Below are 22,915 nucleotides of genomic sequence, written 5' to 3'. Positions count from 1 at the left end.
TTTGCTATTTTGCAGGTTAGAATGAGGTATTTTAAATAGATAATGAAACTACTGATAATTGCATTAAAGATAGTACAAAATAGGGTACATGTGAGGCTATGAAACTGTTTGAATGAAGGAAGGAAGTTTTTCATTTCCTTTTYTTTCTTTCTTTATRATCTCTAAAACATAGTTAGCAAGTAAGATGAAAGTTTGATCACGGAATACGTTTGCTTTTATAAGCCGATGTATTCTAGTAATCTGAGCTATTAACACAAAATGAAAATGCCTATGTATAAACTCAAAGCTAGAGAAGAAAACTGCTTTATAATGACAGAATAGGGTGGAACTTAAGCTTAGCTGGAAATATCTCTAAGCTGCAACGTGTTTCTAAGAAATAGTGAATGTGTTCCATTTAAAGAAGATATATATTAAAAATATATTGAACGCATGCAAATAGGGAAGAAATCTTCGTAAAAAATATACCTGCTTATGTAATAAAGCATATTGAATTATTGGATGTATAATTACTGATTTGTAATGATGTCTTACTATCCTTTTTGTTTAAGAGAAAGCGCCTCTGTCCTCTGTAGGTCTTGGAAGGAAGATGTCCCTTCCCCTCTGTGTTAGGAAGGTCGGATGGTGTACTGAAAGACTGGTGAGCAAGGAGGAAAAGAGAGCTGAGATTAATTCTCTGCAGCCATCTAAGGGATGAAAACAATAATGAACATGTGTCTCTTTCCGTTTGGCYGTTACCTTATTTTCTCCTAAGTGTAATTGCTAAAGCCTTGTAGTACATTCCCGGCTCTTTGAGCTGCACAGTTTTGGAGGGTCGTTGCCTTCTCATYGTCTGAGCTTGCGTTCTCTTCCTTATTGGTTTACTGATGATACCACTTCAAACAGCCGTACCTCGGAGTTTCCCTTTGTAGTTGCCCAGGTTGGAGAGTTTGCCACTTTTTCCAGTTCAGTTGATGTAAATGAAATAAAAAGGCTATTTCATGTTTTACATTAATAACTGGGTATCTCAAATATTTGACTTCCCTTATTCACAAAGGTTTATTTATTTTGGGTGTAGATTAGTTAAAGCGAATATCTCAATTCTGTAAAATAAGCTAGAGCTTAGTCTTGTATTTACAGTCCATCATTAAAATAATACCATACTGGTTTTCTTCAGAAACATACTTAAATCAGAGAAATGAATGATCTTCAGAGTTATGGTTTTACAAGTCTCTCAGTCTTTATAAGACTTTCCTTCTYCGTGTCTCTCCCTCCCCCTCCTTTTTTTTCTGAAGGATTGGAGGCAGGTTAGTTTCTTGTATGAATACTGTAGCAAAGGGGAGCTGGTTATTGAAGAGACTGTTTTAAATAGGAAACTTCTGACATTTGTAGCTGTTTGCATGATTTTGAAGTGTGATTTGAGATGAACTTAAGATTATCAAGGAGTTTGAATCTGTGTTTCTGTTTCAGAGTTTATTTTTGCTGCAAGTTAAATGGTTTATTTGAAAGAATTCACCTCTAAGATTTGAAAGACAATGTTTTCCGGGTCAATTCTGAATTAAACAGTATTAATCTGTTTAATCCTTTGCCTGTCAAAAACTGAGTTTGTGTATTATCTTTTATCTTTACTTTCAGAGCTGTTTTAAAAAACACAAACCCCAAAGACTGACAGACCAATAAAATCATGGGGATTTTTTTTTTCTCTTTTTCTTGGTAGACATACATTTTAATACAAGTACCATGCAAAAATAAAGTTAGATTAAAATTTTGTAAATATCTCTGCCTGTTGTGTTCTGTGTTTAAAAAATTATGGTTTTCCTCTCCCTAAAAAAGTAAATAAATAAAAGGACTAAATTTTGTTTTTTGACACAAGCTATACAGTGAAGCAGGATGCAAGAATTGCACTGGCCCAGAGGAAATCAGAATTTTGAGAATTACATTGCTCTTTTACATGCTGTTGCAGAGAATTGGTCTTTGTGACCCTGGACAAATTAATTGGCTTATCTTATTTGAAGGATTAAGGGCAGAATGGACCCCAGCCTTGGGCAATTCATCGTCATTGCTCACTCTTAAAAATCCACAGTTCTGATGTAGCAGCCCTGCAGAGGGTCTTTACCTACTGTTCCTCATGCTATGGGACTCAACGCGTAGAGCTTTGTACTGCTTTACAACCAGTTTTCATAGTTCTGTGAACATGGAATTGGAAATTCTTTAGTGTATTTTGTGGATGTTTGTTATATATGTTTGGAAAGTGTGTCTTTTAGTAGCTTGCTAAGTATTTCTCATGATTTGCGCATAGGCCGTGTGGCTTTTCCCCATGTCTGACTAGGGTCTGAGTTGTTGCTGGTTCTTATTCTCTCATTTATACAACTGGCCCCTTAAGTAGTTTTTCTATTATGTTTTTCTATAATAATTGCTTTTCTTTTTCATCATTAGTATAAATCTAAAAAGGTGAGTTTACTACAAAATGGAAATAGAGCCAAGATGCAAAAGCTGACTTCATATTTAATCAAGTATCTCAATATCTTCATATTAAATGTGAATTGTCGGTCTCAGTTAAGGCACTGTATGGGGAGCTAACTTAAAACAGGAATGTTTTCATGGAAGGAAATTAACAGGTTTAATAATAACCAGCTTTTAAAGTTATTCTGATTGTCCTTGTATTTTTATTTCCTTACTCTTGTTTGCAAATTCTAGTGTGATTTTATTGTTTGTTCTCATTGTAGCTGAAGTAAATGATTTCTTTCTTACATAATTTAAAAGTGAAGACCACAAGCCTGTAAATAATTTTGATTTTGATAGCATTGATTTTTTTWAAAAGCTCAAAAACTTCTATAGACTAGTGAAACAGACTAGATTTGAATTGGAAGTGAGAGATCACAGACTAATTTTTAATTTAGATCTTCAAGTGAGTCTCTAATGCATATTCCTGGAAAATAATCTTTCAAAAAGCATATACTCTAGCTTTTTTTTTTAGGCATAGTTTCTTAAGGAATGTTAGAAATAGCAGTAAAGCCCTGATGGATCACAGAATCACGTAATGGTTGAGGTTGGAAGGGACCTCTGGAGATCATCTAGTCCAACACCCCCTGCTCAAGCAGGGTCACCTGGGGCGTGTTGCACAGGATCGCATCCAGGCGGGTTTTGAATATCTCCATAGAAGGAGACTCCACAGCCTCTTTGTAGTGAGTGCTGAGCCCTGGGGAATTGCAGCAGCCACAGGCCTCCAACTAGACTCTGAGCCGCTCATGACAACCCTCTGAGCTCTGCCATTCAGCCAGTTTTCAAGCCACCTCACTGTCCACTCGCCTAGCCCACACTTCTTGAGCTTATCTAGCAAGATGTTACGGGAGACAGTGTCAGAAGCCTTGCTGAAGTCAAGGCACACAACGTCCACTGCTCTCCCTTCACCTACCCAGCCAGACATGCCATCATAGGAGGCTATCAGGTTGGTTAAGCAGGATTTCCCCTTGGTGAATCCATGCTGATTGACTTTGAATCCTGTGTTGCAGAATTTTCTAAAAACCTGAAAACACTCAAACCAGGTGTAATTAGATCTAAACTGGTCGTATCAAAGACCTAATATCTAGTTTCCCACAGATCAATAATAGGTGGCGCAGACAGGTATGTAGAAGCAGGGCAAGTAAATAGTGGTGCTTCCCYGGTATACTCTGTTAGCAGCCAGCAGTTTGTTTCAGGAACTTCCTCCTTATTTTTGCAGTTGTCCCTTAAACATTACCGAGCTGATAAAGGGAACTTCCTATCATAAATGATACTTAATTCTTTGTAATATAACTCTCTGGAAGACTTAATGTTTTTAATTAGATACCATATCTGCAGCACCCAACCAGAATATCTTGTTTAATTTTTCCTCTCAGAAGACATAATACACTCAAGAGTAATGTGTGCCGCTTGTAAAATTAAGACTGCCATAAACTTCAGGGCGAGAAGTTTGTTGTACTTTGCAAGACCTTAGAACTGCCTTTTTGTTTAATTTTATTTTTGTCCGTGAGGATGTATTTAATGGTAGTACTGCCAGATGGACATATGGCTGTTTCTAGTTTTAAGTTAGTATTTCACGTAAAATTTTTGTGCATAAAGCCAGTATTTTGTTCATGAGTATTCTCCCTAAATTCAATTAAGTTACACGTGTGCACAAAGAATTAATTTTTTCCTTTGTAAATCTGTTATCTTAAATGTTATGAATAAAAAATGAGTTGACTCTTGGCGATAAATTAACATCATGATGTTCTGTTTGCCAGTTGCCGCTTTCTGTCCAAGTACCTTTATATGCTGTGTGATATTTTGTGACTTTTTAATGCTGATGGACCTTTTTAGAACTACTTATAATTTTTATAATTGGAAAAATTACTTTTTCATGTGAATGTGGAGCTGATTAAGATAATTAGCAATTCATAAAAGTAATTTGTTTTGAGATGAATGGAGATTAAATTTTGAAGAGTCTAGTGGAAGAGCAACAGCTATTTCATGTTTTTATGTCCTTTAAAGATATAACTACTGGTTGAATCATTAAGTAAATGTGAATTATTTCATTTSTATGGAAAATTGGTAGGGACAGATGTTTTTTATCATGTATCTTTTGACTAGCAAAAAGTGTGGTTATTTTTCAGAAGACTTAATTTTGTTTGTGTTTTTTTTCAGGATGGATTAGATGCTTTGGTGTATGACTTGGATTTTCCTGCCTTAAGAAAAAACAAAAACATTGATAATTTCTTAAACAGGTGTAAGTATTTAATATTTGGTTACTAAATAATGAAGAAAGCCTATAAATATCAGCAAAAATAGGAATAAAAGATGTTTTAACTTTTCCAGTGGCAACTAGGGATTTCTGGGGTACCTTAAATTTTTTGGTAGAAGTTGTTTTAAGAGTTGGATTTTTTTTTCCTCTAGTTATTACAGTCACATACAATTTCCTATAGATTTAATCCCCAACAGTTGCTGGAAATATCCAAGCTTTTGTCCAAGTAAATGACAGTGTTTTCAGTGACAGAGAACCTTTTAAAAGAAAGATCTATATCTTCTGTTCTGAACAAGCATCTGAATTCTGTTAACTTGTTTTGTAATTTCATGTACTAATGCATCATAAGCAATTAGGAGTAAAGTGGCATAACGTATATATAGTGTCAAGACATTGTAGTAAATACTAACAGACTGCAACATGTATTTTTTTGACTTTTTTAGTATTCAAGGTTGGGGGCAGGTTTAGCTCAGTTGGTTAGAGCGTGGTGCTGCTAATGCCAAGGTCGTGGGTTCAGTCCTCGTAAGGGATACGCTGAGGGTTGGAGTAGAGGATCTCCAGAGGTCCCTTCCAACCTTGCCATTCTATGGTTCTACGATTATCCCATGAAATTCTTACACTGCATAGTTTGCTAGACTTCTTTGTGTATGCAGTTGATGCCTCTGCAGAATTCTTCTCAGAATATATTTTAAAAAAATCATTAAAGAATTAAGCTTGTTTTACAGGCTCTCAAATTGATAAATTCTGGAAATCATAGCATAGATGTTTGCTGATACCAGACTTGCTGCTGTCTGTAGACTGCATGGGCAGACTTTGAAATTAAATTATGTTATTATTAGTGTATTAGTGTTTTTTACAAGTTTAAACATCTTAGTTAAATGTTGTATTAAATGGGTTTTGTGGCAAATATGAAGTAATTAAGATTCAAATAGCTAATTTTTGTCTTAATAGTTCTTTGAAATTTTTGAGTTTGCTTCTCTTTTCAAGTTGTTTTTAAATAGTTTACTTTGTCCAACTGTTAGCTGTAATACTAAATTTATGGGGTTTACTCTAGAAGAAATGAATAAGAATTCACTGTATTTAACTGATGGCTCATTTTGATGAAAGCTGGTTGCTGATAAGATCAGATGTTCTGTTTAAGTTTTCATATTTCAAACTATATTTGACATCACATACCCTGATACATGCACATTTTGTGTACCTAATAGTTTACAGAGAAGATGGGGTGAAACTATTGGAAAAAAGAGAAGTTGAGTTAGGCAGAGGAAGTATTTGTTGCATCAGATAAATTGAATGTAATTTTCATCATTAGTGAAATAATTAGGTCTTAGAAAAGCTTCATTTTTGCATTTGGGGGTGAGTGAAGTAAAATTTATGTTTACAGTCTATTAAAATGAATATTCCATTGATAAAAATAATATATTGTGTAAGATGTAACCTGAAGTAATATGAAGGTGATGATAAATAGAACAGAGCAAACTATTTCTTTTCAGACAGCCTTTAGGACAGGGATGTTGCTATGTTTACTGAAATATGAAATCCAGAACTTTTTGTGTGAGTGGTGACCTTAAAGATAACTGTGAAATCTAGTTTGTCTTGAACTTCTGATTAAAAAAAAAAAAAAATGGGGGCTTTTATTTTATGTAAACTAAGACATACAGGAACATTTTCATGTTTACTTTATTTCTAAAGGAAAACATTTTTTTTAAAAAAAAAAAAACACACACACCTTCTACAGTAGTTGCTATCTAAACAATTTGTACCGTTATTCTGGAAGTTTGCTTACTCTATTTTATAGACCAATGATTGCCCACTGAGACAGTCCTTATCCCCTCTTATTTTCTCTCTGACCCTAATAAAAAAATTCTGACTTAGATTTTATGTTTGTGGAGTCTTAAATATCTGCCTCTGTCACCTACAGTTGTGGTTATTTTTGCAAAACCAGTACCTTTAAAATTTCCTACTATATAGAATTTAAAGAAAAAGGAACATCCACATCTTATGAGGATGATTGAGATTCCAGCCTTTGCAGCAGAAACTCAATTTACTGCAAGGTGGCATATAAGCTTATAATGAAATTTCAGGCCAAGTTGGAGATGCTGTTTTCTGCTATGGGAGCCGTCTTACCTGTTCACGTGGCGTAACCTGGCTGTATCCTCCACTATTAGGGGCAGATATAGTACTGCCTATTGAAATGTGTTGCAACCTGATAAAACATTGATTAACAGATCTTTGAATCTTATGGTAAAATTTCCTAATTTTACTGTTGTTACTGTACCAAGTAACAAATGTCTGAAGGTGCTGAATATGTCTCTCAAGCAGTTTGTTACAACTTGCAGATGCTCACAAGCCCAGGGTACATCATTTAAAAATGTTTAGCTTCAAATCACTCTTAAAATAGATTTCCCCTAATTTAGAAATTCTAAAATTCTCTGTTGTGCCTTCTACAGGAAGCACAAGAGGTGCTTGGAGGCAAGTGGGCGTGAGAAGAGAATAAATTACTTAGGAGGTTACTGAGAGCAGTTAGGAAGGAAGTGCAAGYGGTAGTCATTTAAAAGTGAGGCTGGCTAGCAATAATCCAGTGCTGCGCTACATCGTTGGTGTCTCTAYGACACACTAAATTTTGTTATTCACTACCACTGTGCTTTTAAAACTGTTGAAATGCCTGGAACTATTTGAACTATTTTATTTTTGCTGTTAAGGTCAACGTTTATTTTTAATCTTGTGTTCTAGTACCCTTTTTAACTTGGTATCTGTACTGTGTATTTGGAATCATTTTGACTTGAGAAACGTTCTGAAGGAAACTGTGGTTAACTGTTTTGACTGTGGGTGACGTTTGTGATTGAAAACCATTTAACAGGGGCTTTTTCGTACTATGCCTAACTTTTGTCTGCACTATTATAAAGATTTTTCGTTCAGAGTTGGTGGATTTCCTGCTAGGAGACTGTCGGGCAATAAGTTAATGAGAAAATTGTTGTCATGGGGACTGGTGCATTTCAGCTCCTTTCCATTTTTCAGTGTATGTTCATAATCAAGCTCCTCTTAGGGTATAGTTTATTGAACTAGTGAGCTAGTGGTATGCTGCCTTGTGTAAATGGATGGTTTTACATTAAGCAATAATAGAATATTTATTCAAACAAAACTATCTTTGAGTTCCTGTAAGCTATAATAAAATCTTACTGAGTTTTACTCATATACTTTATTGTCAACCATATGCTTTATTGTTGTACTTTTATTATGTTTAATCAGATGTCTTTATTTTAGAATAGTCCATTTTGATACAGAAATTCCTTTTGCATGTGTGCTTTCTTTGTTTATAGGTAATGACCAGTATATATAGAACTCTAATGTTAATTTGCTATTCTATGCCGAATCATTTTTTAAATGTAAACTGGCATTTCTCCTCCCTTTTCTTCTCCTACCTATGCTTCTTTATAAACTCTGCTTTTGGGCCTAGAATGCTATTTTTGAAGATAAAAATGCTGTTGTATAATTTATTTTATTAGAAGTGTATCTGGTCTAGTAGTTTCTTACTTTTAAAAATGCTGAAACATGAAGCTTTTCCATGTAATCTTATGCCAGTGTTGACCCACATGGATTAAAATAGACTGTTTTAATCTATGACCAAATTTGGAATTAGAGTATCTGCCCACTGGGAGTTTGTAAATTATTGTAGTTTATAGAATGACAGGTTTATATAAATAATTACAATGATTCCCACTGCATGTTTTAAATTAAAATCTATTTTTTTCTGTATTAGGAGTAATAAAAGTCCAGAATACTGAAAGTGTGTTTTTTTAAATAGTTTCTTCAAGTGTTTCATATGTATACTTAATGCTATTTTCTCAGATATGTTGCGTATTTACCCAGAAATAATCTTTCATAGTAATCTATTACAAGCCAGATTAACCTGAATTCGAAATTTTTGTGTAGCTTTTTTTTGCAGGTATTTATTTTAAAGAACTTTTAAAGATTTCTGATAATTTGATTGTGCAGTAGAGTTGTATTATGTTAGTGTCAAGTTTCAGTTACTATGGTAGTGGAACGAGCTCATGCTTTCTGCAGAGAGGTTTGCGATAGATAATTTACAAAGAAGGTTCCCTCTTTAAGCAATGTATCTAATAATTATGTAAAGTTGAAAGATGAATGTATTTAAATTGATTATATATGAAATGTGATTTTCTTTGATGTAGATAAAGACACAGTAAATAAAATGAGAGATCTGCGCATGAAAGCTGAAGATTATGAAGTAGTGAAGGTGATTGGTAGAGGTGCATTTGGGGAGGTTCAGTTGGTAAGTTATGTTTCTATTGTACATTTGAATGTTTTTGTAGTATTTGCTTATATGTCTATTTCTGAATAAAATATTTAAAAGACAAAGTCTTATAATGTTATAGCTTTAATCCCAGAGATTTTTTCTTTTTATCCTATGAAAATATTCTTGAGGCTTTCCTCTTTCGGTACTCTGTGTGCACAAATACTCATTCTGTTTTGTAGCCATGTGTCTTCTATTAAAATAAAGCAGAGTATGTATTGCTTGTAACAAGAAAATCAGTCTTTGCCACTGTTTACGTGGACACTTGAACAAATCTTCAAGACTGAAAGAATTTCTACAGGTTTAGATACTTTATACTAAAATTTCATGGACACATTTCTCTGAAAAATATTCACAACAGATTAACAACTGGGCTTGCTCATGATGCTTTACTGAACTGTGAACTGGTGAAATACAGCACTAAGCATACATGTCTGCTAATCACCTCTGGAAAATGTTTGTAGGTTTACTTTTTTATTTAACAGGTGCGAGTATTTGTTCTTTCTAAGACAAATACCTACAAATTACAAAGTGAATATTTTGACTAGGGACTTGTATGTTGAACAGTTTTAGCAAGTATTTTAGGAGTAATACATATATTGTAAGATAATGCAATCTAATTTTATAGACCTACAGTATATCATGTTTTATAAAACAATATGAAGAATATTTAAAACAAGTTAAATAGAGTGAAGAAGGAAAATAATATGCATGCTATTATTCTTCATATATTAATATGCAAAACTAATGTGTTCTGTATGTCAAATTTGTTTTCATAGGTAAGGCATAAATCCTCAAGGAGAGTCTATGCTATGAAACTTTTGAGCAAATTTGAGATGATAAAACGATCAGATTCTGCATTCTTCTGGGAAGAAAGGGATATTATGGCTTTTGCTAATAGTCCCTGGGTTGTTCAGGTATAGTGATATTCCTTTGAAAAAGCTTATCATTGCAGAACCATTTCGGTATAGCACTGTGTAAATCAAATTATGACTTGGAATTATACATTTTCATTTTTAGATTTTCAAATTCCTTTTTTGGTTATATTGATAATAATAATTGATATATGTTATTGATATGTTATTGATAATATATTGAAAATACATTATTAACATTAGAAATGCTTACAAATAGCAGATATTACAGTTTCTTCCAAGCTGTATTTTGTCTAAACAATTACAAGATGAGCTATTCTGTTTATTATTAAAAATATTAACAGATAAAACCTAAAACTGGTGAACCTCCTCTATAGTAATTTTTTTGAGGCATCCAATATACCAGAAATATAAGTTTAAGATATAGTTTCTGTATATTCTAATTTCTATGTGTGTGTCTGACTGCAAAGTATGCCCACTCTGTTTCTTTTTCCTCATTTCAGTGTTATCACTGACAGTTTTTTTTTGGAGGTGTTGCTGCCTTTGAAGTTTACAAGAGTGTGCCTGAATGACTGTATATTTGTGTGTGTACACGCTAACTTGTTTGTTTAAACTATTCTTACCCTTAAGCATGTGAATTCTTAGGTTAGAAAAGAGCAAAATTATTTAAGATTTACCTACATCAAATAGGTAACTGCATTGCTATCTTTCTGGGAGTGATTGTCCAGAATACTACTTTTATGACTTTAAAAACTGTTTAAGTTACAAAATTTAAATCTGCTCCCACTACTGATGTTAAACAGAGCACTGACAACTGTAAAGGAAAACATTTTTACTGAATTTTTAAAAAATTAAGCTCATTTTCTAAACAGTGAGTGACAAACAATAAATTCACAATAGAATAATAAATATTTGCTGGTAACACAAATAGAATCTGGTAGATATTTGCAATGCAATAGTGTTATATTAACATATTGATCAGCTAGCATCCCAGGGAGTAAGGAAGCATCTTGTTGACTTGTGCAGATGAGCAGTCTTTGAAATGATCTCAAGTTTTACTACACTAGATTAATAAATAATAATCATAATCCATAACTAGAACCATAATCCTTCCATTATAACATTATAATGGAAGGGACAAAAGATTTGGTAGAAATAGGCTCTAGATGTTAACTTTTTAAGGAGGTAAGCTGAATCACGCAAAGCTGATACAGTATTGGCAACAAGTCTGTTAATCTTTAGATCTGTATGTGCAGAAATTCTTTGGCTTTTCAACATGCAGAAGGTTAAAGATTTTAACCAAAGATACCTGGAGTATTCATGTTCTTTGTTTATTTGTTTCAACAGTTATTTTATGCATTCCAAGATGACCGTTACCTTTACATGGTGATGGAATACATGCCTGGTGGGGACCTTGTGAATTTAATGAGCAACTATGATGTTCCTGAGAAATGGGCAAGATTTTACACTGCTGAAGTTGTTCTTGCRTTAGATGCTATTCACTCAATGGGTTTTATACACAGGTAAAGAACAGAAAGACAAACGAAACCCCCCAAAGAACTGTTGTTACTTAGAGATATTTTGTTTCCAGTGCTGTCAGAACAACTTGAATAATCATTTAGGTAGTTTTAAAATTGCTGATGTTACTTATTCATTATTATTTCATTCTTACTCTGTCTTACAACTTCAAAATTTGTTGTCATGAAATTATCAGTCTGAGGTGACACCTTCAAGTAAAAGGAAATTCAACGGACTAATCTTCATCTGTTTGAGACATAATAGAATTTTACCACAATACCAAAAGATGTAAGAACTAAAGTGAGATGAACAGTTTAACCCCCAAATTGTTCACTTCTCTTGACTATAAAAAGTTGCTTGGGGAATTAGATATCAGTAGTACCCACTATTAGGAATTATTAACTCTCTGGTATGTATTTGAAGCCTCAGCCGGTGTCAGTGACCTATTAAACAAGAAAATGAGAACAGTATGAAGAAARTGTAGCCACATATTTACCTGTAAACCGACAAGAAGACAAAGAACAAGCAGGAAAATAGAGGCACAGAGTAGCGGAAACTTAGCTCTCAGTCTGTGTATTATATACTTGTCCTCAACTGAATTGTAGTCACTTGTTGATAGATTGAGATGTGCTCTGGTTGATATTTGAACTTTTATCTGATGTTAGCTTTTTATTACACTAACTGGAAGCAGAAGAATTTTTCTTTTCGACTTGAAAGTGCAGGAACAGTTTCGGACATAGTAAATAAATTCTTGATTTGTGATTTTGCCAGAATATCAGTGTTAACACCTAAGCTTTTGCAAAAGTATAAAACAAAACAGAAAGTCTCTTAATCCATTGCTTGAGTAGGATCTAGAGTAGCATTAATAGTGTTGCTGTGCTAAATCTAATAAATAAATTACCTAGCTGAATCATTTGTACACATGTATTGCAAACTTTAGAAAGCAGGTGCTAGAAGTTGCCAGCAGCACTGTGGGTTCTTCCCTAACATTTTAGGTGACTTTGACACCAGGAGCTTTTTGGAATTTGTTTCCAACTGAAGTTGGTCCATCCAAATTAGGAGAATGATGAAAATGTGGGCCCACTGCTCAGTGGAGTAGGGGCCTTGCGACAAGAGACACAGAGAAGGCTGGGGCCCTGCCTTTGCCTCAGTCTTCATTGATAAGGGTCATTTTCAGTGATTGAGTGCTTGATAAGGTTCACTTTCAGACCTCTTGGGTCCCTGTGCCTAGTGCCAGAGTCAGAGTGAGTGAAGTGTTAACCTAGTGAAGGAAAATAAAGTTAGATCAGCCAGAGTCTCTGGGAATACTGTGGAGTGAAATCTCAGACGATCATTTCCAAGGACAGGAAGGTAGTTGGGAACAGCCATTCTTGGTTTTCCAAGGGCAAAGCATACCTGACTGACCTGATTGTTCTGTGCGATGAGATGACTGGCCGTGCTGATGAGGGGAAATCAGTGGATGCTGTTTGTCTTGACTTTATCAAAGCTTTTGATGTAGTCGGATTGGAGAGAGATGGTTTGACTAGTGGACTGCAGTGTGAATGGAAAACTTGGCTCAAAGGGTTGTGCTCGGTAGTACAGACTCCAGCTGACAGCCAGCTACTGGCATTTCCTCAGGCTTCAATAATGGGGTCAGCACTGTCTTAATTTATGAACTGAATAGGTGAAACAGAATGCACTGATCTTCAGCTGCCTAATGATTTATAGAGAAGATGGAGTCGGATTTTGAGTTGCATGGTGAAGAGACAAGATGCAATGTATGCAATTTGAAGAGAAGGAATACATTAGGAAGCATTTTTTCACTGTGAAGATGGTCAAACAATGGAAGAGTGGCCTAGAGAGGTTGTGGAATCTCCATCCTTGGAGAAATTCAAAACTTGATTGTCTATGACCCTGAGCAACTTGATGTAACTTTGGATTWGGATCTGACTTCAAAGTTAGCCCTACTTTGAGCAGGCATTTGGACCAGATGTCTTCCAGAAATCCCTCCCAACCAAAATTTTTCTATGAATATATAAACGTATTTCCACTGTATCCTCTGAGCTGAGCTAAATCTTCATTTTATCAGTTATGACCAGAAGTTCTCTTTAAGGAAGTTTACTTTCTCCTGAAATTTGCCTTAGGTTTCTTACCATTATTCTGCTACAATATATTTAATAATATTTTAATTTGCTAAACTTTACTMGTTTATGAAAACTTCTTTTCTGTAACAGAACTGCTTTGTGGAAAGGCATAAGGAGATGCTACTTTTGAGCCACAGCAAAATGTTTCTTCATATTAGTATACTTCTGAAAATGACATATATTTGTTCTCTTAAAATAGAAGTAGTACAGAGAAAGACCTGTGCTTTCAAGGTCTGTTTGAGGTGGCTAACTTGGAGTCAGAAGGGTTTTTTTTTCTGTAATTGATATTAGTTAACTGGATCCTAGTGAACAAGGACTTGAACAAGTCAATAGTTTTAGGTACTTGAGATTCAAGAGTGATGCCCAGACCTGTTAARTTTGGTTGTTTCAAGAGACTCTATTCCCACATCCATATTATCCTCTTTTCTTTTAAATGTGAGAGTTCARCAGTCTTTGTTGAACATGATACTTTGAGATGATGGGTCTAAATGGAGGAAATGGTTGCATTTTCGTGTTGTTTTTTCCTTGCCTTATCAAAACTGAAAAATAGTTGACTTCTGTTGTTTTCATAAGTTAAATTTATTTATTAACTATTACACACAYATATTTTTCTTCCTTTCAGAGATGTGAAGCCTGATAATATGCTGCTAGATAAAGCTGGKCATTTAAAACTAGCAGATTTTGGTACTTGTATGAAGATGAATAAGGTACTCRTATGTTTCTAAACTTGCTTTTATGTTTGTGAATATAAAATTTACTGAAAACCTTTCAACCAGATGAGAAGAGTCCAAGGTTCCAATCTGTTCTCGCTACTATTCTTTATGCATAAAAATGCAAACCTGAAGTAAGCAGGTTAAAGAATGTTGTGAAATTATTCTTAAAAATATGTCCCCAAGATCACTAAAAAAACCCCCACAAATCCCTGTATTTCAAGTACTGTAAAACTCTGATTTGTTTGTGTCAGCCTGCACCTGTATACAAGGAGGAAAATCTGACGAAGATTATACTTAATAGATTCTGCGTAATACATACATAGTGACTTCCCAACATACTCCAGGAGCTCTGAATATATGACTTTGTGTAGCTGCTTTGCCATAACCAAAGGCGCCAATGAAAACCAACTTCAAGTTACACATGCAAATTCAAGGAATTGCCTCAAGTCACAGCCAGTCCATTTCAGTGGAATATCTGACGCACAGTTTGGCTTTGTTTCAGACTTACTACAGATTAATCGTTGACTGATTCTGTTTTTAACAGTGAGGTATTTTGATACACAGAGAAGTATTATCCTAGTGCTTAAGCTATAAGTGCTAAAAAAGAAAAGAAAAATCCATATGATAAAACTCTGCTGTATGTTACTGTTGCAGAAGTAAACTTGTGTAAACAACACTTTACAGTTTGTACTATACTGAATAAAGCAGGTGCAAGAGATTAGTCTTAGGCTCCTCTAGTCTTCTGAAAAAGAAAATAGGAGCTTAATTTATTTAATTTTTCTGGGCTCCCCAGTACAAGAGACATGGAGCTACTGGAGAGAGCCCAGTGTAGGGCTACGAGGATAGTCAGAGGGCTGGAGCATCTGCCCTMTGAGGAACGGCTGCGAGAGCTGGGCCYCTTCAGCCTGGGGAAGAGAAGACTGAGGGGGGATCTTATCAATGTGTACAAGTACCTGAAGGGAGGGTGTCAAGGGGACAGGCACAAACTCTTTTCAGTTGTCTAGTGTGAAAGGACAAGAGGCAATGGGCAGAAATYGAAGCACRGGCAGTTCCGCCTGACYRTGAGGRGGAATTTCTTCCCTGTGAGAGTGACAGAGCACTGGARCAGGTTGCCCAGAGAGGTTGTGGAGTCTCCTCTGGAGATCTTCAAGGCCYGCCTGGATGCAACCCTGTCTAACATGCTCTAGGTGACCCTGCTGAGCAAGGAGGTTGGAYTAGATGATCTCCAGAGATGCCTTCCAACCTTACCCASTCTGTGATTCTGTGATTTAGGTTCATTCTGAATTTGTTGCRTATGCAAGACTGGATTTTAATTTCTTATATTTACTTAGTTTTATGTACTTATGTACATTTTTCTACTGATCTATTTCTAGAAATAGCATAGGATTATTTCAAAATTGTCTGAATACTGGAAAGCGGCTTGTGGTGCTGACTGCAGATTCAGTGTTATAGATCACAGCTGCAAGTGATTGCCTCTGTTCTGTCAATTCTTTCTTCAGTGGTACAAAGAACATGAAGCATTCTTATGTGTTACCCATTTCAAAGTCTGTCAACTTGGGCATTCAAGACKCTGCCTATTTTGCAGTTTTCTTGGCATAAAGTATATTGAATTGAAGGTGAAAAACTTACGCTTTAGCTAATTCTGTCAGCAAAATCCCTGATGTTGACCCACGTATGCTAACAGAGCTGTTTTCCCTATTTACTGTACATCTAAAAACATGGTACTTCTGTCAGTATATGCAACATTTATGTTGACATGAGTGGGAGAACTTAAAGAACGCTTGTTTARGAACAGAGGTGTTGCTTAGGCTGCATAAACTCTTTGAAATGGTTTGTGGTTTTGGCTCTTACATTTGTGCCTGGCTATTTTCTTTCTCTTTGTAGGAAGGTATGGTACGATGTGATACAGCTGTGGGAACACCAGACTATATCTCTCCTGAAGTATTGAAGTCACAGGGTGGTGATGGTTACTATGGACGGGAATGTGACTGGTGGTCAGTTGGAGTCTTTTTGTATGAGATGCTTGTAGGTGAGTAATAAGATAATCAAAACTGATTGCAGTACTTCCTMGGTTTGTTGTTAAAATATCACCATTGTTTTTAAGTGCTTCATTTATTTTTTTTGCAATGTAAGCTTGGTACTGATTGTAGTATTTACAAAATATTTATAGTTTTCAGAGGCATTAAGTATATATTTCAGTACTATTCTGGCACAGTTCTCAAACATTTATGTTTGCCTCATGTTCACTTACTAACAGTTGCTTATGTATGGTGCTTATGTAATTCAAATGATTTAATAAATCAAATTTGCAACACTTCTGATGCTATGCTTTTTAATTTTTGCACTCTGCTTTTTTCAGGTGATACACCGTTTTATGCAGATTCTTTGGTTGGAACATACAGTAAGATTATGAATCATAAGAACTCCCTTGCTTTCCCTGATGACAATGAGATCTCTAAAGAGGCAAAAAACCTTATTTGTGCCTTTCTGACTGATAGGTATGATTTAAACTTTATTCAAAATGAAAGTAAACCTTTGTTAGGAGAATTTCTTCTCTTGTTAAAAGAACATACATGTTTTTTGTTGTGTTTGTGTGGATTTCTAAACTACTGAACAGTAGTGGAATGCCATTGTCTTGGCATGAATGCAGTGAACACTGTTCCAGGTAGGTGCTACCATGGTTAGGTGTGAATCCATTTCCATCGGTTGAGGGGTTTTTTTAATAGGATTTGGGCTTTATTCTTCTCTTACCTACAGCAGCGTAAGCAAGATGCTAATTGATCCTTAAAAAGTGGAAGGCAATTTTAACTTGTTAGTCAAGTATTTTTTAAAGCTTCTGTCAGAGTCTTTAAGTTACTTTGTCTAACTGGAAGTAGCRTTTTGTGGAATCTAAAATAGTTACTAACTGATGTTCCAGACAGCTGGACAGGTGGTAGTTACACATCAGTTTCATCCTGTCCAGTCTCAGCAGTTGGGAGGGAAGCCACTGATGTTTGCTGCTGCTCTCTTGGCATAGTCTCATGTATGGTGGAGAAGAGGAGATGCTGCTACTGTGGGAACATCTACCATAAATTTTTAGTTTGAATAAGAATTATTACACCTTGGTAATACGTAGAGTTACTTTGGTCTGCATTGCTGAGTGTTGTGAGGGGCATGAAAAACAGATTCCTTTTGGGTGAAACTAAAGCAAGAGGTACATTTTGGGAATGCCCCTAATGCACTTCCAGCTGCTATTGATATTCAGTCTACAAGATCAGAGTAGAGTCAGTCCAATGGAGACCCATCTGAAATGTGGATGTTAGGTAGATCTTCAAGCACCAACTTACTCTGTGGATACGCTCCTTTGTATCATTCTGTTTGTTAACRTAGACATAACCTTTACTTGAGACCTGGTGCTACCAAGAGTGGGGAGGCTGTTGCCTCTGCTGGCCTGCATGGGAGTCTAAGAACAGCATGAACTCCTAGAAAGAGTGGAATCTAGCTGCTGCTTGACAGCAGTGCAACCAAGCTGTGATGGRGGCAGCAGCAGCACATTATTATAGACAAGGCTTAAAACCAGATTATATTGCAAAATGCACCAATTGAGCTGGTGTAATTATAGTCATATGAAAACTTTAAAGACTATTTCTTAGCTTAGTTTGAGAAATTTTTTTGCATTGTTAGATGTGCCTTAGAATGAGTCTTTATTTCCTTAAGAATGATTTATGTAATCTTCTGTGCTACACTGAAACCAAAAACTCTTTGCAGGGAAGTGAGGCTAGGACGAAATGGTGTAGAAGAAATTAAACGGCATCTTTTCTTCAAAAATGATCAGTGGGCTTGGGAAACTCTCAGAGACAGTAAGTATCTTGCTTTTTTCAGAAGTAYTGATCTGGCTTATTTACATATCATGTTAGCAAAATGACTGCCATTTTTCTTTTTAGTATTTAGTATTTTATTTACCCTGTACTAAGGAACAAGATTTCCCAGACACCGCAGAGAAATTCTCACAAACTCTTGGTTATGTCACTTGAGTGATACTGTTACCTTACAATTGTTTTCTTCTTTTTCTAGCTGTAGCACCAGTTGTGCCTGACTTAAGTAGTGACATTGACACTAGTAACTTTGATGATTTGGAAGAAGACAAAGGAGAGGAAGAAACATTCCCCATACCAAAAGCATTTGTGGGAAACCAGCTACCTTTTGTAGGATTTACGTACTACAGCAACCGTCGGTATGTACAGAGAAAGTGAGCTAACAGTATATTCTCATCAAGACTGTTTCTGACTCTTACCAGTGTTTAGATTCTCTGTGTATTTAGTTACATAAGCTCTTTCAGAATTTTAGTAGTAATTCAGAATCCTACTATATTACATTTCTTGACAATTTCATGACGATGGTAGCCAGGACTGCTAGTTATCAGTAGTGTAAACTATCACACTGATTTTGTGAATGTCTTATTCTGAGCTACCAATATTATGTGGTAGTGCTGTGGCAACTGATCAAGAAAAATGCACTATGCCACTATTAGGCAGAGCTACCTACAGAGCAATGAAGTGTATATGTTGAGACTTGAACCTGGAGGTTAAAGGCATTAAGAAATACAGCTTGATGTCACTATGAAGCACTATATATGAGGCTTCCCTGTTTTTTGTCAGTTTGCTGGCATGTGATAAATTAAACCCTTTCCTAACATCTCTCACTTACTAGAAACAGTAAGGTATTTTCTACTTGCCTATTATCTGCCTCAAAATTTTGTCTTTTTTTCCAAGATACTCATCAGCTGCAGAGTGAGATTGTGATGCTTTAAAAATTTCACTGTTACTTAAAAGTCTTTAAATGATATCAGTTAAAATTATATTCKTTCATATTTAAATAGTCATTCACTATGTAGGCACTATGTACATTCAAAAATCTTGGTAACTTCTTTGAAAACTGCTTTTAATTGTGCTTGGAGGTCTGTTAGGCTTAATAAGAGCTGAATCTTACAGGAGATTTAGGGATAGGAGAGTCTTAAAGGAAATAAATCTGTTATCCATCCTCGTATGGAAGAGGAAATGCTTTTCCAAGCCTGTAGTGAAATTCTTTCCATCTATGCAAAAAGTTGGATTTTTTCTTGTTTTGTTTTTTGYTTATTAAGGAGTAGAAGGACTTGCAAGTTTTGTAGACAGTTTGTGCAAGTCTACCAGTCCATGAATTTCCCAACATTTCTGATTTTAGTCTCTAATAAAAAGTTCTAAATTTTGCATTGCATTAATGTGGGAAAATTTTGGAAAACATTATCAAGAAAGTGAATGGAGCATATGGAGGCTCGTTAARAACAATTTCTTCTCTTAACCTCTTCCTTYTTGGGGGACAGTACTAGGCATTTGGAGCACTAAAAGGCTCTGCTTTGTTGTCATTAAAGAAGTCTGCTACTTAATRCTGTTGTTATTTTGTAGAATTACTAGAACTAAAGTGCTGTCCTAGAATTGATTTTAATTTCATAGTAATAGTAGTCTTGGAAAGTCTGAAATGACCATTCAAACTTTCTAAATTTATAATCCTAATTTTTATTCCCTTTATGTGATGAAAACAGTTTAAGCATAGGGAAAAATCCCATGAGTTGTGTATTTGCCCTCCACTCTCCTTAGATTTTATCTCACTTCATATATGCTTGGAGAGTTTAAGGCAATGGGGGACTAGTAAAGTGATGCGACTTTTGTCCTTAAATGATGTGAAACAATCTTTTAGTATAAAATTCTTTCTAAAATTTGATCATAAACTRGGAAATATGGTTGTTCATTATGGAGCGTCACCTGTAACAAAGCAGGCAGCTCCAGCGTGGCTTTGCTTGCTCAGGCGTGCTCTCTGGTCCATCCCAAAACAGATTTTGGAACCGTGGCTGAGAACAGTTCACAGCCCTGTAAGCTKTGTGGCTCTGTGGTCTCTTCTGTGTCCTGGTGTGGTTTGTTCCTAGTGTGGCTTGTTCCTAGGCTATCACCCCTCGTGTCGTGCCTGTTTAAACAGTGCGTTCTCCCTGCTCGACAGCCCTTGGGTGCAGGAGGCGCTGGCTTCTGTACTCRGGGCTGTCAAGCCCTTTTCTGTAGAGAGTTGTCACGTTGTCTCTCTGTCTTTTGATTGTATGTAAGCAGTCTTGAGACATTTTATTTGACCTTTGTTTTTGTGTTGTCTTTGATCTTCCGCTCCTTGATCTTTTGGAGAGATTTTTGTGTCTATGAAGATATTCTTGTGTAACAAAACAGGGAACGTGTCCATCTTTCTCAGTTCATGTGTTGGAGAGTTCTCCCTTGCAAGATCTGCTGCAGTTAGAGACCCTTTACGTCTCTTTGGGTCAGTTATCAGGCCAAGAATGTCATATCAAGTACTGAAGGAATTTTAGATAATCATTTGTATTTCTTTATTTGACTTTCAGAATCATGATAAATAAAAGTTAGAAATTCTTATTATTCTAGAAAACGCTTACATAACATAAGAATACTGGCTTCAGGGCAARCTCGTTGTCTGTGAAGCTCCTAGTAACTTTGTTGGAAGTTCCACGCACAGTCTCTGTAGGGCTTGCTTAATTGGTACTACTCACTGCATAAGTGTCTGAGTAAATATTTATAGAATAAGAGCCAACAAGAGTGTGGTAACCATGGAAARCAAAACTTTTTTTCATAGCTATAAAAAAAGAAAAGTAGTTGTATTAGTACTTGGCAGAAACCTTTTTTTCTACAGGGCTTCTGTTGCAGCTTTCTCCTTTACACTTAAAGACAAATTGTACAATAAGTTACGCGTGTTTTTCAATTAAATGTACTTAAATCTTAAAGTATAATAAGTACAGAAATGAAAAATCCACATTTGGAGCAAAAAAATATATATTTTTTTGGTTTGATTATATTCTGTCTTTCACAACCTTGCTTTTAARCAACTCTTAAAATAACTTTTTATATATTGTTATAGGTATTTAGCTGTGTCTGCAGAAAATTCCAATGATAACAGAACAGGCTCCAATGTGGATAAAAGTGTGGTATGTCTAACTAATTTAAGTTTTGTTAGATTCTAGAAAAGAGTCTGTTGGGTATGTAAGTATCAAATGTTTGAGTTCTAAATATTTCAAATTGTTTCATGTTTTGGAATATGGAAAATGGGTATATTAATTTTAACTGTTTAGTATGGCATGCCTATTAAAGCTAATTGAAAAAGCAGGGTTGAGTTCCTCATAAAACTTTGAAGTTAGTTTTCTCCAACTAGGACAAAATAAGCTGGAACTTCTCTTTTTTTTTTTTTTTTTTTAATATGGAATTGAAATTCAGTTTTTTTTACCTTTAGAAGTATCAGTATTTCAGCAGTGTTTTTACAGTGACATGTATCCCAGGTGACATCTGCTTTGTGACAACCAAAGGAATCTGGACATGAGTGTGACAGAAAGCTTGGGCTTTCCATCAACCCACTGGTGTAACACTGGAGCTGGAGCTGCCGTGAGCTAAGAGGGCATGGTAGAAGGACTAGCAGAGCAGGAGTTCTGCTCATTCTCAAATATAATAGCCCAAACTTGGATATTCTACTCCCTTCCCAGCGAGCCCTACAGGCCACTAGGAATTGGGGYGCAGAGGACAGTTCACTTAGCAAGCTCCCATGGATGTTCAGGAGATTTTTCAGTTACTGTTTCCCGAGCTTCTTAGCAGTCAGGTTACCAGGAAAGTAAATGGAGGTGCAGGAAACAAGGTCTGCTTAGATTCTCTCTAAGTTCTGATGTAAATTAACCTATTCCTATGGAATGGGTTGGTATYTAATAAATTGACATTCTTCCCAGTAGAAGACACTCTGTCAACATAATTGATAATTAGCTCTAAAAGGAATCTTTTAACTTGGACTGTGATTGACCCTGTTAGTATTTTATTCTACTATTTTCCATTTAGAGTAGAAGACAAGCAGATATCAATAYCTGTTCTCTTTTATAAAAACTTGTTATATAAAGGTTTTCGTGATACGTGGTATTACCCAAAGAAAAAGAATTGCTAGAAGATTTAGCAAAATTAGTAGGATATAGGCACCTTTGTATAGTTAAGAWTACCTTAAGAGACTGTCTGTATTGTCAGATGTATTCAAATATCCTGTGATTTTAATGAATTTGGGAGGTGAAGCTCTGGAAGGACGTGGGTGATATAGAGAGATACAAATAAATGTTAAGTCTTTACTACAAGGTATTTTTACCCCATGCTTCTTTCTCAGCTGTTTTTCTTTCATTACATGCTGCAATGAAAACGGTAATGTTGACACATGGTTAGCAATTAATTAGTTATGGAAATATAACACAAGATACTGCCTAGGCTATCTGCAATTCYGCATGATGCTGAGTGTCTTCTGGGGAGAACAAGAGACTGAGAAATTTCCGAGAAGTTCATTGGGTTTTGCAAGTGTGTAAAAYGTAACAGAATTGGACCATGAATTTGGAGAAAAATGGGATTCAATATCTTTTAACTAAATTTCAAATCTGTTTGAAGATCTGATTATTTACTTTGATTTAGGCCTACTATAAACTCCTGTAAGCAGTGAAGATACTAGGAAGGAGGAGATTCACAGATTGTTCTGCAGTGGGTCTTCATCTTTTTTCGTTGTCCAGGATGCAGAACCAGATACTTAAGTGCTGGTGGTAAAAATGTGTGGCAGTT

At 35.5% G+C, this 22,915-nt stretch overlaps 1 protein-coding gene across 1 annotated transcript in view; it reads left to right on the top strand.

The window, feature by feature from the left end:
• ROCK1 (Rho associated coiled-coil containing protein kinase 1) overlaps positions 1 to 22,915 on the top strand; it is a 91,595-nt gene that overhangs the window by 26,239 nt on the left and 42,441 nt on the right. Inside the window, exons 2-11 of the mRNA XM_085319337.1 lie at positions 4,639 to 4,720; positions 8,929 to 9,029; positions 9,830 to 9,967; positions 11,273 to 11,448; positions 14,189 to 14,273; positions 16,164 to 16,308; positions 16,639 to 16,777; positions 18,027 to 18,118; positions 18,333 to 18,492; positions 21,204 to 21,270. Of these exons, the coding sequence (XP_085175463.1) occupies positions 4,639 to 4,720; positions 8,929 to 9,029; positions 9,830 to 9,967; positions 11,273 to 11,448; positions 14,189 to 14,273; positions 16,164 to 16,308; positions 16,639 to 16,777; positions 18,027 to 18,118; positions 18,333 to 18,492; positions 21,204 to 21,270 (1,185 nt within the window). The remainder of the gene's footprint in view (positions 1 to 4,638; positions 4,721 to 8,928; positions 9,030 to 9,829; positions 9,968 to 11,272; positions 11,449 to 14,188; positions 14,274 to 16,163; positions 16,309 to 16,638; positions 16,778 to 18,026; positions 18,119 to 18,332; positions 18,493 to 21,203; positions 21,271 to 22,915) is intronic.

This window comes from Rhea americana, unplaced genomic scaffold (genome assembly GCF_003343005.1).
Source record: "Rhea americana isolate MKP2758 unplaced genomic scaffold, rheAme1 scaffold_58, whole genome shotgun sequence".
Taxonomy (NCBI): domain Eukaryota; kingdom Metazoa; phylum Chordata; class Aves; order Rheiformes; family Rheidae; genus Rhea; species Rhea americana.
The sequence above is the reverse complement of the archived record's forward strand: the minus strand, read 5'-3'. Positions and strand labels throughout refer to the sequence as shown.